At 39.3% G+C, this 19,306-nt stretch overlaps 1 protein-coding gene across 1 annotated transcript; it reads left to right on the forward strand.

The window, feature by feature from the left end:
* The first annotated feature begins 7 nt into the window (after positions 1–7).
* Positions 8–18,999, forward strand: PATZ1 (POZ/BTB and AT hook containing zinc finger 1). Its single transcript, XM_026075241.1, has 6 exons — positions 8–960; positions 3,350–3,413; positions 6,661–6,732; positions 9,130–9,301; positions 15,396–15,533; positions 17,471–18,999. The coding sequence occupies exons 1-6, from the start codon at positions 17–19 to the stop codon at positions 17,887–17,889; spliced, it is 1,809 nt and encodes a 602-aa protein (XP_025931026.1). The 5' UTR covers positions 8–16; the 3' UTR covers positions 17,890–18,999.
* Positions 19,000–19,306: the final 307 nt, after the last annotated feature.

Raw genomic sequence — 19,306 nt, forward strand, 5'->3', positions numbered from 1 at the left:
CGGGCGGGAGCTGGAGATGCACACCATCAGCTCCAAGGTGTTCGGTGACATCCTGGACTTCGCCTACACGTCGCGCATCGTGGTGCGCCTGGAGAGCTTCCCGGAGCTCATGACGGCCGCCAAGTTCCTGCTGATGCGCTCCGTCATCGACATCTGCCAGGAGGTCATCAAGCAGTCCAACGTGCAGATCCTCGTGCCCCCCGCGCGCCCCGACATCATGCTCTTCCGCCCGGGGGCCGCCGACCTCGGCTTCCCGCTTGACATGACCAACGGCGCCGGCTTGGCGCCCAACGGCAACGGCATCGCCGGCATGCCCGAAGACGAGGCCACGCGGGCTGCGCTCTCCGCCGCGCAGTCCTCCCTGCCTGTTCTGCAGGGGGTGGACCGCTTGCCCATGGTGGCAGGACCRCTGTCCCCACCGCTGCTGGCCTCGCCCTTCCAGAATGTCGCTGCTAACGCCCCTGCTTTAAGCACCAAGAGGGGCAGAGGGCGTCCCCGTAAAGCCAATCTCTTGGACTCCATGATGTTTGGTACCCCGGGGGGCCTGCGAGAGGCGGGTATCCTGCCTTGTGGCCTCTGTGGAAAAGTGTTTACGGATGCTAATCGTCTTCGTCAGCATGAGGCTCAGCACGGGGTGACAAGCTTACAGCTGGGCTACATAGACATCCCGCCCCCAAGACTGGGTGAAAACGGTGTCCCTGGTCAGGATGACCCTGATGCGCCCCGAAAAAGAAGCAGGACAAGGAAACAGGTGGCCTGTGAGATCTGTGGCAAGATTTTTCGGGACGTGTACCACCTGAATCGGCACAAGCTGTCACACTCTGGCGAGAAGCCGTACTCTTGTCCGGTGTGTGGCTTACGGTTCAAGCGGAAAGACAGGATGTCCTATCATGTTCGATCTCATGACGGCTCTGTGGGAAAGCCCTACATCTGCCAGAGCTGTGGAAAAGGCTTCTCCAGGTAAGAGGGAACTTATAAGAATCACAGACGTCAACAGAGACCTAAGAAGTTACCTGTCCCATCCCTTGGGAAGCAAGAACAGTCTGCACTTAGGATAGTTTGACTGTTCCAGTTTAAAGTGTCTCGAGAAATGAGACTTTCATCATTTCCATTGGGAGGCTATTCTACAGTCTCTTGAAAGGACTTAAAAGTAATTAAGATGTAGAACTGGGAGTCAGTTGGCTTCTGGGTAACTTTCCCAGCTTTGTCCCAGACTTGGCGTATGCGTGTCCTTGGGCAAATCAGTTAGTCTCTCCCTCAAATGACTCTTCTGTGAAATGGGTATTGAAATAATTACCTACCTCACGTAAGCGTCTTGAGACTTCTGATTTGTAAGTAGTTTGAAGGTGCTGTTGAAGTGCAAAATATTAACACATTTCAAGATAGATTATTATTTTTCTTGTATCCATTTTAAATTTTCTTTTTCTTAACTTCCCTTCATTTCTCTTAGTTCGTAATGTTTTTTATCACCCAAATGTGAAGGAAGAGGTGAGATTTCAAAGGCTGCAGCATCAAGTATCTTTTAATACATGATCTTTGTGTCCTTTGGGTTTACATCCTTCTGAAGGGGATCCTGTTTCTACCCTGCAACATACGTAAGATCTGTACATTTAATGTTGCTGATTTTTTGTTGTCACTTTTTTGTTTGTGGGAGTTAATTTAATAAGTAGTTGTTTGATATATGTAGCCGTGTTAGTGGTATCTGACAGTCTGAGTTAATGATTTTGAAAGTTTTTTTGGAAGTTTGATGCTCACTTTGAGGCTAGAAGTAGTGGGGGGTGGGGGGGATGCACACACTCCATGTTACTTCTGTAGCAGCGGTTGATTTGTTCTAACAGGAGGGAAAGAATCAAGGTAAGAAATAAACCAAAAGTCTGCTAGGAGTTAGAATTATCCCAGCTGTATAATCTTCAAAATTGTTCATCTACTGTCTCTCTTTTTGCTAGAGGGACTTTTTGTTACTGAAACAAATTTTAAATGTAGGTTTTTCTTTTTAAAAAAATCAGCAATAATTAGTGGATGCATTTTTTTAAGGACTGCAGATTTAGGGATGGAAGGTCATAGACTGGAAATTTCATCTGTGTCCTAGAAGTAAAAGTATTTTTCTTATTAAAGCATACCTGAGACCATCTGCTAATTTTTATTACTATTAGTCACGCTTAAAGATTTCTGCTGTTGCTGTATGAAAGATTTCTATGAACAAGGGAAAGTGAAAGGTGTTGACTTCTCATTTTTCTCAATGAGTTAACGTGAGCAGGCACTAATGGTGTTATGAAAGTAAACAACGGAAACATCTACACATCTTTGTAAAAAAGTAGAGAATCTTCCTTAAATTTCAGTACTCAGTCATAGGTGTTGCACAGAAATGAGCAAAAGAAAAGCGTGGTATCTAATTTTAGTATCCTTTACTTCATTCAGCAGCGGCACAGCACGTGAGGTTGCTAGGCATGAAGTACCTAGAAGGACCCCCAACCAGTCTTTCCGGTTCCACGGCTCCAGCCCACTTGCTGGAGCATCAGGTTTAACAGCCAGACTGCAAAGTTCAGTCTATTTTCTGTCTGCAGTGCGTGAATTCCGTCYCGCGTCCGCTCATTGGCGCAGCTGGAGAGTTGGGGGAGGAGAGGGTGGAGAACTTGTTTCCAAGCAGTTTTGGCTTCATACAATGAAAAGCTTTCTTCCCACTAGGAGAAACTCCCACCAGGAAAATCTGCGGCTATTCAGTCCTCTCTTCTTCAGAGTAGGCTTTACTGATTGTGAAGAATGGTCTAACTTTTTTTTTTTTTCCAGTAATAATTTGCTCTTCCATTGCACCTTCTACTTGGGACCTTCAGCGCACTTTATTTGTATTAATGCAGTCTCCCAACCAAGCTGTGAGTTTGAACAGTATTATTTTCACCTTGCTGATGGAAAATGGGTCACAGAGATTAGAGGCAGTCCTTTTTCACAGAGGTGCTTAAAGTTGGATTCTTACATCCATGTTTGGGACATAAACCAAAAGGGACCAATTTTCAAATATTCAGCAATTGTAAATCAAAGTGCCGTGACTGTCTAGATCTAAATAGGATTTTGGAAGGAGACGTGCAGGTTTGAAAACTGTAGTTTGCATTTCCTGTTTCCTCTGATCACTAAGTTGTAATTTCATCCTGAGAAAATGCTGCCTTCCTAGCAAGTTGGAGAGAGTACTTATCAAAGCAGAGCCCCAGTTGTTGGTGATCTGGTTCTTGAGAAGTTTAAATTTATTGCTAAATTTTTAATATATCCACCACAGGGAACTTCTCTTCTTGGTTAAAATAGTAAATTCTTATTTTAATATTTGTTTTAAGTGTGCATATGTGTACTTTTTTTTAAGGCCAGACCACTTGAATGGACACATCAAACAGGTGCATACCTCAGAGAGACCTCACAAGTGTCAGGTAGGAGTTGGGGGGGCGTTAGATTGATGTTTGGGTAATTTTTTTTTTTTTTTAAGGCATTGGATTTATAAGTGTGAAGAGAATTACCAAGTATCAATAAAAAGACCATGAATGTGTGAATTGGAATAAATGTTTGTAAATAATAGTGTTCAACAGTGACAGCTGCTTTACATCCCTCCCACCCCCCGGCCCCCTGTGTCATCTGATGCTTTGGTCCTTCTGCCTCCCTCCCCTTTGGCCAGATGTTCTTCCCTGCTGCTCTGTCCCAGTCTCCACCCTGTATCTCGTACCCTGCCACTCTGACCCTGGCCTTCGAGTCGGTGGCCCAAATGAGACCCCTTTTTTCTTTGGTGTTGCAGTGGTAACCAGCAGGAGGCTCCAATGCTGACTTCATTTTTTTTTTAGAATAATTTCAAATAAAATTGATAATTTATCATCGCTTGCCAAGATGCTCTTTTTTATCACATAGCCTTCAGAACATTGCACTGAGCAAAATTGGAAGCTTTTTTTATCCCAGTGAGAATACAGAAAACACCACCATGGTATCCTTTGTAATACGATGTCATAATGTTGCGTATAGTTTTTTTACAGTTAATAAATTATTCATCGGGATTTGGAAGAACAAATCAAGAAAGGTCTTCTGTAATTCATTTGTAGAGGGATTTAAGAGGTACTTGGAAGTATTAATTAAAACTAAAGTTGAGAATCGGCTTCCATTTTCACCTACTGTCTTCACGTTGTAGGATAAACTTCTAAAACATTTGTTGGGCTAACAGTCTCCATGCTTGGTCTCTGAAGGAAGATTTTATATTTTTTTCTTTTATTTTAAGAAAGTTGGAGCAAGATACCTTCCATTTTCTTTGAAGACAGTGAAGGTTGGAGAACTTTTTTTTCTGTTTTAAAATTTCTAAGCACATTTCATGAACCTAGTCCATCCTACTTGACTGCTGCCTCCTAATCTGCATTTTTTTCTGTCTCTTGACACACCTTTGCTATGTTTCCTCCAAACTGAGAGTTTTGGAATATTTTTGCAACTTTAAGTAATAGAGTGAACAAGTTTTCAGACATATTGAGCCACCTAAAGGTTTCTGTTGACCTCAGCAGGATTTGTGGAACCTCAGCACCTTTGAAAATCAGGCCATAGAGCCTTCACATTGATTCATCAGTTTAACCGATCTAAAGTTTTAGGTTGCTTTAAGCTTCCTAAGATGATTTAATGCTATAAATTAATTTAAATTGGAAAATTCCACTCACAGTGACTACCTCACAATTTGGGGATAACAAGGGGCCTAAGTAGATGAACTGAAAATGACTAAAGAATTTTAAGAATTTTGCCCATAAGCATGTATTTGTGTGCAGGTACAAAAATGAATATTTAAGACCCCAAACTGTCCTTTGCCAGCTGATACCTGTTACATGTTTTAAAGATTTTTTTTTTAATTTTTTTAAGAATTTTAAATATATGTACTGTGTACGCATGAATCAGGATACACTCAGAGCTGAAAAGTCAGGAAAAATGGAAATCGTACAGCCAAGCTCAACCCTGTCTCCTTGCATGCATGTATTTTATGACAGTATTTTCTAAGAACAATATTTCACATTTTGTGTTTGTTGTTTAAAGTGTCGTAATATTATAGGCACTGTTCATCTAATTTTAGAGCTATAGTCCTTAGGTTATAAGCATGAGGGCAGAGTTGAGGTTGCCTTTTCAGGCTTGATTTGTTCTTCATTTTTGGCTGCTTAACCTTGCAAGGTTAACTTTTCATTCATATCAAACAAGGTGTAGAAAATCTGTTAAAGACCTGCTGCATGTCTTTGCAAAAACTCCTTGACAATAGCCTGTCAGGTTTAGAAAGTCTTCTTAAATATGCACGGATCTGATATACATGGTACAAACCACAGAAAGGATGCTTTCACACTGAAAATTTGTTTCAAATCTGAAAGCAGATGTGTAAATTGATAAAATTCTCCTTCTGATTATCTTATAACCGGTAACACTTCCGTTCCTTGATGTTTTTCTAGACACAGAATTTGGCCACTAAGGAGGAAAATAGCTTAATATTGGCATGTTGTTTCCCTGCTTTCTATTCTGTTTTTCCATTGATTTCATTTGGAAATTTAGATCCCCATGAGAACAGATTGAGCAGCATTGAGCAACCATTTTGAATCTGTTGAATTCCTGTTGAAAATTCCAGTTATTATCAGACTATGTTTACTGCAAAAGAGAAGGACTCTTTTGATAAATAGAAAAGCTTTCCAGAATCCCATATCCCAATGGCATTCTTGGAAGTGGCACTATGTAACGATTTAAACAACATCCACTAGCCATTTACCTGATCCCTTTGTGTATCTTTGCAAACCAGTGTATATCTAACATTTTGTTGATGTGGCATCATAGTACATTTTGGATTATCAAAACAAAAGTGGGAGGGTATTGGCACAACTTCAGGACAGATAAAATGAAACTGTGAGAAGCAGGATAATTTTAAGTTAAACATCATTGTAACAGCTACAATTTGCAGTGCTCGGCATGTCAACCTGCACTCATCCCCCTAAAATAACAGTTGGGCATCACAGGTATTTAAAAAACTATCCTAAGATTCAGCACCTGTAGCACCGGGTGCCAGACAAAGACCTGATTCCAACTTTTTCGTTAAACAGACTCAGAATGGGGAAGGAAGGCCTCCGAGAGAGCCAGGGCATCTGAGAAATCGGATCCAAGAAGTTGCTTTGGTGTCCAGACAAGACACCAAATGGAACTCTGGATACTTTTCTCCTGGATTATTGTACTAGTGATATCTGAGTTTTTAAAATCTGACAGCTAAGTTCTTGATGTGGGAGAAGGGGTAAGTCAGTTTGCTGGCCGTAATGGGATAGTTCAGCTTGTTGACTTGTCATGGGAAGGGGTGAGGCTGGGTATTGGCTTTTGAGTGTGAATGATGTGAATGTTGGACTGCAGTTCGGGAGGAAACAGCGATCTGAAAACCTGTGGATGGAAAAGGGAAGGGGGAGAAAACAGAAGTTCGTTCCTTCTCAGAGACGAGAGGCAAGTTGTTCATCTGGCAATTTAAATAAAAAAAGAGAAAGATGCAGGTTAAATTACAAAAAAACTTTTGAAAAATAAAAAATATTTAAAACTATTTAAATTAACCTAAAATTGGCATCCAAAGTCCAGTGCTTTTCCCATTGATTTCAATGCAGAATGAGTTTCTTCCTGTCCTAATTTCTCTTACTTCCTGCCTATTAGCAGGAAAATGGCAGCCACCATGGAATAAGCTCAGAGACATCCACAACCATAGAAAAGTTGAAACTTCAAGAGGTATTTCTTAAACAATGTTTTTTTAAACTTTATATATATTCTTTTTTATCTATTTATATACCTGTGCAATGTTTGATAGGAAAGCACTGGAGTTTTCTTCTATTATTAACAATTAATGATAAATACTTAGCACTCATTTAGCACTTATATCTTTTATAAAATAAAACTTTTTACTTTTTACTTTTTTGCTCTATACCTTTTACAAATATTAACTATTTGAATATTAACTTTGGGGTTTTCTTTAAACCTAGTCCTGTCTCCCATTGTTATGATTCAGCTAAACTGGTTCTTGCTTTCTCCACTGGACTTTTTTTTTAAGCTTCTTTGCAGATATACTTAACTATATAGTTTATCCAAAGGTGAACTTTGCAAAACTCAGCAACAAGACTAAGAAATCAAACAAAGAAATGATTGTATTGCCTTTCCCCAAGCTTTCCACTTGTTCAGTTCAATATGGGACAGATCTGTTTTTACTTCTGGCATCCCTGTATTTATGTGGTTTGTCTCTGGTCTGCTTCATAAACTGATGCACTTCCAATGCTTTTTTATGGACGCTTACTGTGGCTCAATATTAGAATTATAAATACTGGACCTTTTGGCTGTCATCCTTGATTGTCTAGGAATACACCTTTAGATGATACCCAGCAGGTTGACTAGTATCAGTCCTGGAATCCTGACTTAAATGAGTGTTTACTTCTAAAAACGTTTTAATAAATGAAAGCTGCACCTGTTTTGCTCAGCGCTGTGTCCTGAGATTTCGACTGAAGAGAAGTCTTCCATGTTCAAGGGTTTGCTTCTTCACCACTAGTGATTTATGAATCTTTGCCTGGTGAGCTTAGTTCAACTCTGTGTATCACAGAAATCCAGGTTATTATACTGTAGTCTTTTTAAGTATATTAAGTCCTGATCCTGTGAGGTGCTAAGTCTGCTGCCTGCTGCAGAGTAGCCTCAGTTCTATGGGAGTTTACTATACTTAAGCATCTCATAGGATTGAACAAGTAGAGTCTACAGCCTGTTGAAATCAATAGATACTTTCCAGTTGCCTTTAGTTTTTTTGGATTAAGCTCTTGATTAACTAAGTTACCTAAAATTATACGGGTTATTCTCTTCTGTATTGTCAATTTATTTTAATTTACCATTTTGTAATTTTAGTAGTTGTCACTTTACGAGTCTATTCTATAGTGAAACAGGTGTCTTGTTTAATTACACACTGATCCTTAAAAAGGCAGAATATATCCAGTTCCCATGTCATTTAATATTCTCATATTATCTCTTAGGGGACTGTGCTTATGCATCTTGAACTGCATTTTTCTATATAAAGGATACTCCACTATAAATCAGATGCTGTAGACTCTTGAATGTCACTGTTGCCCACTTGGTATGGTCATTCTAACGTATGTTGCTTTGGTTTTTCTTCCTGCACTTGTGAGCAATGGTTTCAGACTATACCTTTAATAATTTACACAGTGTATTGCTGATCATTTATTACTTTTATTCACGTGTTAAAGCTATGGCAAGCCTTTCAGAATTGGCAGGCCAGTTTAGTAGGCCATATACACGGTCTGTATGCCTGCCAATCGCTATGATTATGATAATGGCAAAGAACCCTCCCTCATCTATCCTGTGACTTTCCTCTGAGGAGTGGGCAAGTAGAACCAATATTATCTTATGCCAAATCAAACTTGTTTCATGGTAGTAAGTGGAATACGATACCTTGATTGGGGTAAGTTATAAACAGATTACAGTGTCATGCAGTTATTTTGATATCTGCTGCCTTCCGAGGTTTCACTTCTGCACTTAACTTTTGTCTGCCCTGTCACTGTGGGTACCAGGATGGCTCTTTTATAGTGTCTTTTGTCATCTTCTCATCCCAGCCAATTCTCTGATGCTTCATTTATGTGTTGTGATAGTCTGAAGGGGAGATCCAGTGCAGTGAAGTCAGACTGATCAAATCAAAGAGTAAAATTTAGGAAGGTGACAGAGAGGACATTCTGAGCTGTTTAAAGTGATTGTAATGTCTCAGTGAAATGGCAGAATTTACAGTAACTGGAGCGGTTTGTGCTATTTCTGATATTAAATATTACTTAAAGTTTTAGTATCTTCATCCTCAGTGAGGAACTAAGGCTTTACAAATCTGTCTTGATTTAAATTTTACTGACTGTAGTATGTTAGAGCTGTTTGCCTGCTTTCTTAATTCTTCTGAGTAGTAACATCACATCTTGTGTAGTGTGTTGGTGATCTGAATTTTCTGTTTGTGGGGAAACGGCTCATACATCATGTCATTTGTGTAATTGCACAGGGTCTGACATATTTACTCTTAAGAATACTAAATAGATTCAACAATATCAGTGTTTTTAGCAGAGTTGATAAGTCACATGGTTCTCATTGTACCCGCAGACTTGTAATGCTTCCTTTGCCACTCGTGACCGGCTGCGCTCACACCTAGCATGTCATGAAGACAAAGTTCCGTGCCAGGTGTGTGGGAAGTACTTGCGGGCAGCATATATGGCAGATCATTTGAAGAAACACAGTGAAGGACCAAGCAATTTCTGCACTATCTGTAACCGAGGTAATGAAGAAACTGTTTCTTTATTTCAGTGGGCTGGGGCAACAGCTGAGGGCAGCTGTAAGGCTACGTGATTCTGTCTGCAACAGGAGGAGGTTGTACCATGCATGTGGACATATTGTTTCTTTGCTTCCTTATTGAATACTTAGTTTGAAACTGATGGAGTCATAGGTCTGGCCTTTTTACATGGCTAACAGTACCTGAATGAATTCAGTTTAAATGTGAAGCAAATTATTTTTAGACAGTTTGAAGAATTTTACTTGCCAAACTGCAAGATCCTTATAAAATAACCACTTTGTGTTGCTTTGCCACTATTCACCATATACCTTTTTTCCAATACCTGGTTGGAACTGGGTCCTGCATTCAGTTTGAGAGAAGAATCTTTGAAATACACACCAAGTTGAAACTGAGAAAGTACGTGAAAGAGCTACGTGATGTTATCAGTCTTGCTTAACCTCCTGGTGCAGCAGTAAAGTCAAGCTGCTCCTCCCTCTTAACCCAAGAAATGGCTTTGTACTAACTTACATTTCTAAAACAAATCTTGTAAAGAAGAGCACGAGTAACATAGTTTTATTTATATAAATAAAATTTGGAAGCTTTTCCATCTGTTTGTGGTACTCTCAAATTGGAGAAAGAGTGTAGATTTAGGCGTTGTGGGATGTAAAGCAACCTGGACAAATTTCAGAAAGAAAAAAAGTAATTTTGTCTTACCAGTATTTTTTTTTTTTTTTTTGGTGTGTGTGGGGGAACAATGAATATACAACTTCAAAGTATGTTGTTGGCTCACACAGACGTACTGGAGTACCTAATGACTGTAGGAGGAGGCTGCTGTTGCGTTTTGGGATCTGATTCTTGTTTTTTCTGATGAGTTAGTTTTGGATAATGTGTGTTCCCTTTTCTAACTGAAGAGAGGTGAAGTCTTCTGAGAGAGCGTGGGTGTTCTGCATTTAATGTGAGGACTGTACAGGAATGGAGCTTTTGGGTGATTAGGAGATGATGAGTAATGTGAGGCATTAAATTGTAAAGGAGACATTTTCCAGTAGCTGAACTATCTGTTAGGTCCTGAAAGTGGTATTAACAGTTCTTGTGGAAATGACATCTGGGTTGAAAATCTTCAGATTCTGAAACTCCAGGTAGATGATACAAAATGAAACGCGGCCACTTTTCAGGTAAAGGCCCATCTTCTGAAAAGCTGCTGAAACTTATCCCAATTCTTTTTGTGGTAACAAGACAGAGGACCCTATCCAAGATCGAAGCTGTATCTTGCTTTCCTTCGGTCGGACGTGGTTCTGAGCAAGAACTCTTTGGCTGAGGGGAATTGTCATGTTTCCAGGGTTTGTAAGCCTGAGCTTCACCGTGAATACCACTGGATGTCACTGCAGCTCTTCAGAAATTCAGCCAGCATGACAAAGACGGGTCTGGCATTCAAACAATGAAATGATTAGATGGGTTATTCACATTTTACAGGTTGAAATGTACAGTGCAAATGTAAATAAAATGTACACTTCTGTGTAGAAGGATAGGGAACCTGCTGTACAGCAAAGTATAAGCAGCTACTTTCTTCCTGCAGCTTGTGTATTTCATATATTTTGTCAGTGAGAATTTAGTCTGCTGCTGTGAATTTCAGTTCACATCAGTACTTACAAACAATAAATAATCTGTTAAATTGTTGTTAAAGATTTACCCTTTGTTAAAATTCAAGGAAAAGGGAAGTTACAAACTGGATTTGTCAAACAACTGTGTTATGAACTCAGTATTATATCCTGTGAATTCTGATTACAGCTTTATGATCCATGGTGTCAGGATTTATAATTCAGTGTTCTAAATTCAAAAGGTAATGATGTTCATTGTTCTAAATATCTTTTAAATTGTAGGGTATGGAGATATGCAACGTGCTGGAAAATTTCTGAATTAAAACCCCTATTTGATAGGTGCTGAGATAGTCGGAAGCTATATGATTCTCCCTGCGGTCCCCCCACCGTGACTGTGCCATGGTTATGGTGCTTGTGCAATGAAATTTTGTTTTATTCTTCCCTCAGCTAATGTGCTGGTGTATTTTTGCATTGGAACTTAATTGATGTTGGATATAGTAATTGTCAAGGAAGAAGGCAAAGATTTAAAAAAAAACTCCTTATAGAGAGAAGTTTGGATGCTGACAGAAAAAAACAACAAAGTCAGGATTCTGAAATGGATGAAAAGGTGGCTCTTATCCAGCTGAACATATCCTAGTGTTAAAGTCAGAATGGGAAATACAGGCTTAGAATCCATCGCTTTATCCCATCGGCCTGAGGGCTTTTCTGTGGAATTTAATAAAGTGTATCTTGCTCTCTTAAAGCTTTAATGGATTTAGGAGATAGGGAAATCAGTACCTTAACTGAAAGTAATAGCCACTGGTTGACTATATAAGGCGTGTTCCCATTTGCTGATTTTGTTTATTTACTTATTTATTTTAGAAATGGCAGTATCATCTCCAAAAATTACCAGCTGTGAGTTGATGGTTTTTCCAGGTTATTTTCTCACTTAGGATCTTTCTGCTTAGAATAATTAAGTAAGCGATCAAGTCTCTTTCAGTCAGGGAAGCTGTGCAGTGTTTTTTTCTGGAAAGAGGYATCTTTAAAGAAAACATGCAGTATACTAAGTAATTAGATTTCCAGGTTTTTGCAGTTAGGTAAACAATTTTCACAAAATGTATCTCAAGATTTGTATCTGTGCCCAGTGAGAAAGACTACTAAGTTAGAGGACAGCCATCCTGCCTTCCTACGTTAATATTGATGCCATGAGGCAGACTGACATTTCCCCCTCAAAAAAAAAGTTTTTTAGATTTTTTTGAAAGTTCTTCAGTTCTTGTTAATGTTGAGCTGTTTAAATGAATGTTATTTTTAAGAATTCAACTAACGTGTGCTCATGAAATCTAAGCATCATTTTAAGACAAATTCTCTTCAATCCGTTTATGTTTAAAAGACTTGTTACTACTTAGTTGTTGCATATTCTTATCTTACCATCCTTAGTAACTTGATTAGCTTTTGGGGGGGGGGTTGTTCTTTTTTTTCCTCCCCCAAAGAACCTAAAATAGAGATTAATCACTTTGACAAGTCTAGAGCTGGTATTTTTGTAGTAAGGTGTGGCAATTAATAAGAGCAACTTAGAACATCCATTTCTGCACATATGCATTGTGTGTTTCACAGAAATCAAGTGAGTTAGCAGAAGAGTACGTTTTCTTACGACACACTGGATGGAATGTTTTTTACTATAACATGAATTTTTTAATTTTTCATGTTGGATGCAGGGTCGATTAAAGCTAGAAGCATACTGCAGATGTCCTAGCAAAACCCAAATTAGAGTTTTTGAAACGGGAGCATCCTGCAATTATTTCTATAGCCTGTCTCCTTATGGATGGTATCTAAGAGACCAGCAAATAGATCTCATTTATAGGAAGCAGGCCATTTCCTTTTTATGCATGTTTTTAATGTTGGTTTCTCTGGTTTGAAGAAATATTTATTCTGCAAAGCTGTGAGATGTGTATGGATAAAGCAATAAATACATTCCTATTTTAAAAAATGAAAAATACTGCCACTTTATCCTTTGCATTAAGCCTGGTTTTGTTTTTAAAGAGTTTAACAAGTACTGTAGAGGATTACTATTTAGGAATCCCCTCCACTTCTTCCTAGGGTAGGCACACCTAATTAAGGCCTGGTGAATATAAGCCATCATTAGTGTCTCAGAAAAAAATTAGCATAAAAATAAAAATCTCACTTTAACCAGTTTCCTGTGAAGCAGTTGGCACTCTTAGTGCTTTGATGGAAGTTGATGACTCGCACGTTCATCAGTCAAGCGCATAAAAGGGGACTAACACACTTTGCATGCAATTTTCATTATATAAAGCAATGTAATCTGCAAATAGAATTGCAGAGGTCAGGAAATATAGTGTATTGCAGAGATTCTGACTCTAGAGTTTCTTGTGTCAATTGTAGTATAGGAAAACACTAAATATCTGTATGTAGTCCTCTCTTACGGCTGGCTGTGAGATTTTGGTGCATTGCCACATGAAGAGACTCATCTCGGCATGCATGTAGTCATTAGACACCGGTATGAAATCAGGGAAGTACCTTATAGTTGGAAGTATCACTGGTGTAGCCGTACATTGTGTCCTTCCCTCTACCAGTCAAATTTTGGTTCTTCCTCTGTCTGTAATGAATTTTGGTAGATAGAGAAATATATCTTCTGGTGGCATTTTATGTCTTAAGGTAGATCTTGCATCATTTCAGAGGAGAATATCCTTATCTTAATTCCCCAGATGACTTGGCCTAGACGATTAGGCTTCCTTGTATTTTGAGAGTTGTTTTTTGTTGGTTTCTTTAGTTGTGGTTTTCTTGATGGATCTGCTTTTCTTTACTTTTATCTTCAACTCAGGGGTCTGCAGTAACTGTCTTTCGTTCATTCTCAGCAACTTGCCATTTTTCCCCTCCGGCAGGTTGCTGTGGAGTTCTGTCTTGTTCTGTCGGTCCTGTATATGCAATTCTTAATAACTTCTGCAATTTGTAATAACTTCTGAAGACTCTTTGACCCCGGGTTCTAAGAAGAGTCTTTGCAGAGGGATATTCTGTAGGTTAGGCGCAAGGAATTCTAGTGTAAAGCTACTTTCATTATTAAATTCAGCGCCTGAAAATAATGGCTGCTATCAGAAAATCCACCCCAGAAAGGTGTGCCAGTGCTGGTTTTGCACCCTTCCTAATAAATTGTTACATCTCACCAAGTTTAAATGCAGTTATATCACTATAAAAGTGGCTTTGCAGTAGTATATCTATTCATATTTAAAGTGAAGTATTGGTATGAAAGCTGTCTTGCAAGGGCTTCTGCTGTAAATGCTGTATTAGTTTAAAAAACAGTACAAGTTTGTGTGCAGACCTTGCTCACATTAGTAACAAAAATTTGAGTCTCATTTTTTCTTTATTCAGAAAGGGAACCTGAAGCTCTGTGTCTGTGACAGTGGAACTTGTAGTGTGTTCTCAGTTCTGAAAAGAAAATCTAACATGAAAGTACCATAATATTCTATCTGAAATTTTAAAATGAAGGTTGTTGTCAATAGGTTTGCCTGTGTAGAAATTCTGCAGAACTTTGTCCTCTTTGTGCGTCATGTATGGTCCAAATGCTTCTAGTACTAATTGCAAAGCTTTTTAAAATATGATTTAAAAACATTCCCAAATATACTTGAGAGGATTTATTGCATTACAGGAAAAGGTCATAGTTGCGAGACTTAAAAAAATATAAAATAAAATTTAAAAAGCACATGCTTAAATGTCAAAAACTGTTGTGTTTCGAAATCAGTGGTTTGAAATACATGTTTTTAATTTCCATGTTTTGGGTTTACAAATCGGAGCTAATAGATGTTTTGAAATTTCATCAAGAAAAAATAATTTTTCCAAAGTTGTGCTGACTGCAGACAATCTAAGGTTTTTAAAACTCAGGATGAACTGAATGGGAGAAATACTATTTTTCAAAAATTTCTATAGAACAAAATTATAGACCTTTAAAAAAAAAAAAAGTTTTAACTTTCTGCCTTCCAGGAGTCATTATAAATGCTAGAAACCTAAGGGTAAACACACTAAGTGCTAAAAGGGGTGTAATTAAATGGCATTCCTTTGAAACTTAACAGCATGAAAGAAACCATTTTAAACTACCTCTCAAAAGTACGTCATACGATGAAGTCTTTTTTTATTAAAATAAATGAACCTCCCACAAACTGGTGAAGAGACATGGGTGCCCTTTGTGTCATGTCTCTTCTGCCTCTTTTTTCTGAACGTTTCATATGATCTAGTTTTTTTTTTTTACATAGGATCTGTTTCTCAAGGAGGCTGTTACTCTTTCATCATGACTTCCAAAAAGCAAATGAAATGAAGTCTAATGAAGGGTATGCGTTGGATTCATTGCCTGATTATGTCTAGGGATCCTACCTGAGCGTGTTATAGGTAACGAGAAATCAAGCTAGTATAATGGCAACTTTGTAATAGGGAGTAGGAGCAAGAGAAAGATAAGAACAGGGAAGGCAGATGTGTGTCTTTGCTGGTGGCAGGATCTCATCTCCTTTTATCTTGTTTAGGTTTCTCCTCTGCCTCCTACTTAAAGGTCCATGTTAAAACCCACCACGGTGTTCCCCTTCCCCAGGTCTCCAGGCACCAGGAGTCCATCCCGAATGGGGGAGCAGCGTTCCACTGCGTCAGGACCTATGGCATCAAAGGCAAGAGACTCCCTGCTCTGCACCTTGCTGCTCTGTGCAGAACTTTGTGTTGTGGGATGTTGGGCTGGGCGTGAGGAAGGGGAGGGAGGACAGGGAAAATACTAGGAAGCAGCTTAGGGAGATGCAGAGAAATCATGTAGGGTCACGTACGTAGGATGTGATGTCTGTGCTTGGATACCAGGTTTGACAAGGCTGGGGGAGTGAGGTGGGCAGGTCAGGGTACCTGGATTCTTGGCAGCTTCTTTCACTTTAGCGATGGAAAAGGCCATGTTAGTTCATCTTGACCGTCTTCCTAGGAGCAATCAGTACTTGAATTTTACCTGAGGGATGCGGATCCTTGACAGTGACTTAGTCCAATATACTTGAGTCTCGCGTCAAACCGTTTCTGATTTCTGGTGAAGAAAGGGGGAGCCACAGACTGCGGTTCATAAAGATTCTTGAATGGTGAAAGCAGTATCCGTCCTCAGATTGATGAGGAACCATACAGCTATCTGTTGTTAAACTTCTACTTTTTAATGCTGTTGTTGGGGAGGAGAGGTAGAGGATGAAAATAGTGCTATTACTTTTTTTGTTTTTAACCTGCCATTACTTCCTGCAAAAACAAACATAAGAATTATTTTTGTAAGAATAACTGAAGAGTATTTAACTTTTGAGTATGTAAAATTCTGTGTTACTCTATGTAAGATAGCTTGCTTTTTGCTTCTTGGTTCTGAGCTATCAGTATGCYGGGTGAAGCTGAAACAGCAGAAAATTCTTTGAAAGCATGTTTGTCCCAGAAGTTATGGCTACTGTTGTCTAGGAGAACGCAGCAGTCTGGATTAAACAAAGTCTGTGCTCTGCCTTAAGCCTTATGCCAATGGGATGCTCCAGCTGTGTAATTTTTTTTTTTTTTTTTCTGTTGAAGTCCTCATAGAGTTACTACACAAGCCCTTTGGTTCTGGGTGGTGTGCTGATTTAACACGAGATTGACTCCAGCTCAGTGGTGTATTGATTTCATGCTTATCCTGTTTGGTTCGTAATGCCGAGTCCAGAGCAAATCTGTCTTTTGGGTTGTGCCAAGTGGTTCTTTGGTCTTTTAGAGTTAACAGTTGATACAGCTTATTTGTATTCAAAGACTTGTTTAGGGAGTATGTCTGGGTTTCCCACGCTCATTCATCTGCGCTAAGCAAAAAGTGTGGACAAACTTTCTTGGCGTAATGTCAGAGAAGAATGGGGAACACTCCAAACATACCAGTGGCTTTGCCAGGATATGTATCCAAATGACTTAAAATAGTGTCTCTAAACTCTCTCCTACTTCACGCTACAGTGTTTAAGGATGGAACAATTTTAGGTTATGAAGTCTGCATCTTAACAGTGTTGTACTTTACTTGTAAAAAGGAGCCCCACCAGATTAAACGCAATTGCACCTCTGAGATTGCAGTAGCTCCCTGCTGCTTTGCTGAGATATTAATGGGTAAAATATTTCCAGGTTTCTTCACAGCTTGTCATAGCCTGTTATACTTTTGGGGAGAGCCTAGAAACTTAATAAAATATTAGCTCTATTTCAGAAGTGTGGGAAGTGACTTCTGTAGCTAAAAACTCATTATCAGGTCTACGTTTTTATGATGCCTGAGGTATAAACTTCATAAAACACCTTTGGGGATTAAAAGAAGTATTATATAAGCCTGAGACACATCATGGATGCACTCAGTATCATTATAAATCCTTGATTAAAAATCTGGATGTGCTCTGATAGCAACCGTATTGTTTGTAAAGAAAACTATGGTCAAGGACTTTAGAATGCGGGGGATTGCGTTGTTAAGTGTGTTTCATTCTTTCATGATGGGCATTAATGAATCAGGTGGTAACCGCCATCACCTATTTGAATGCTTGTTAAATAAATGTTTGGGGCAGGTGAAGTTCTGAAAATTTTTCTCTCTTCTTTTCTTTTCCCATAGAAGGCCAGAAATGTTCACATTCGGACCCGATTGAGAGTTCTGATTCATATGGAGACCTCTCTGACACCAGTGACCTCAAGACTCCCGAGAAACAGAGCACCAATGGGTCCTTCTCCTGTGACATGGCAGTCAGCAAAAACAAAATGGAGACGGAGGGAGAGAAGAAGTACCCTTGCCCTGAATGTGGCAGCTTTTTCAGATCGAAGTCTTATCTGAACAAACATATACAGAAAGTTCACGTCAGGGCCCTTGGTGGCCCATTGGGGGACCTTGGTCCTGCTCTAGGATCCCCCTTTTCTCCCCAACAGAACATGTCTCTCCTGGAGTCATTTGGGTTTCAGATCGTCCAGTCAGCATTTGCATCATCCCTAGTGGATCCAGAGGTCGACCAGCAACCAATGGGGCCAGAGGGGAAATGAGATCAGTTTGACCTTAACAAAGCAAAGCAGCAGTCTGGCTATAATGATAAGATGCTGTGAATGAAAGAGAAAATAATGAAATTTGGTTCTATAGCTGAGAATTTTTTATTCATTTTAGCTTCCCTCTTTGTCTCATGCCCCACCCCACCTTTAAACCTTCACTGATGAGAGGGAGAAAAGGCTTCTTAGCTGATGAATTAGAGAAGATCGTGACCTTGAGCAGGAGACATGATTTAAAACATCAAATAGAGCTTTGGAGGCTCCTGCTGGTGTTCCATCATGATCTTCTAGAATAAACAGAAGTTGCCAGCACTGATCTGAGAATTAGAGACTGTCCTAGTGACCCAGGCACCTGGGGAGCTACAGTTTATGCTTTTGTTCTCTCTCTATTCCCCACCTTCCCTAACCCACCCCAGAAAAACACAGTAAGTTTTAAAAACAGACCCATTATTGACTGAATATAACATTAAAGAAAAAGCCCCATGGTACCTAGCAGGTTACAATGCAGTTGTCCTTTTATAAACGGAAAGATCTTAAGAAGGTGAGAGAATTTGAACCCCTTCTGCCATTTGTGAGGCTGTGAGTGCTGCAGCAGGACTGAACTGCTGAGTAAAAATCACCATTCAGAACAGGTTGTTTTTGTTACTTTTAACCATTAAACTTGCTGTCAGGTTTTTAATTCTCTATTATTATTATTATTATTATTATTTTAGGACCTGTTGTAGTGAATTGCTACTGAAAAGCCGGTCTAAGGCGATATACAGAGCACTCTTAAAGCAGCAGTCACATTAGGGTTAGTATTAATTTTTTTTAGATGTATCATAATTAATAACTTGGCTAGTTGATTGTTTTAAGTCTATGAAAGAAATAGTTTTATGCAAAAGAAAAAAGTAAGGAAGAAAAAATACCATTGCAGTCTGCTTGACTGGTGCTCATTTTTCATGTGGGGACCTAGAGTATAAACATGATCAGCTATTGGGTAAACTCTATGTACCACTGACTTGTTTAGTGTGAATAAACCCGGGGGTTCACAGAGTGATTTTGGTTTAATCGGACTGGACTCTATTAAAGAAGTTAGTATGTTACTTTATATCCCCTCGTTTTGTCTGGTTTTTGAGCAATTTAGCCACCTGTCCAAAAGGTGTGCAAATGAGAACCAGTAAGTAGGAGGTTAGTCCCTCTCTCAACTGTACTGTACTCTCAGTGACCTGGACTTTTGGGCTCCAGTCCTGCTTCCTGATCTGCCTTCAGGCAGGTTTGCAAAAGCCAGTCTTACTCCTTTCTTTTCCAAAGAAGAAGGGTTTCTACTGTAAGAGATGGGAACTGCAAGCAGCAGATCTCTAAAAAAGAACTGATTACAAAATACAAAGAAGCTGGGCTCTAGGCTGTTGGAGGTTCCATTTCATCTGAAAATACC

This window comes from Apteryx rowi, unplaced genomic scaffold (genome assembly GCF_003343035.1).
Source record: "Apteryx rowi isolate R43461 unplaced genomic scaffold, aptRow1 scaffold_40, whole genome shotgun sequence".
Lineage (NCBI taxonomy): Eukaryota > Metazoa > Chordata > Aves > Apterygiformes > Apterygidae > Apteryx > Apteryx rowi.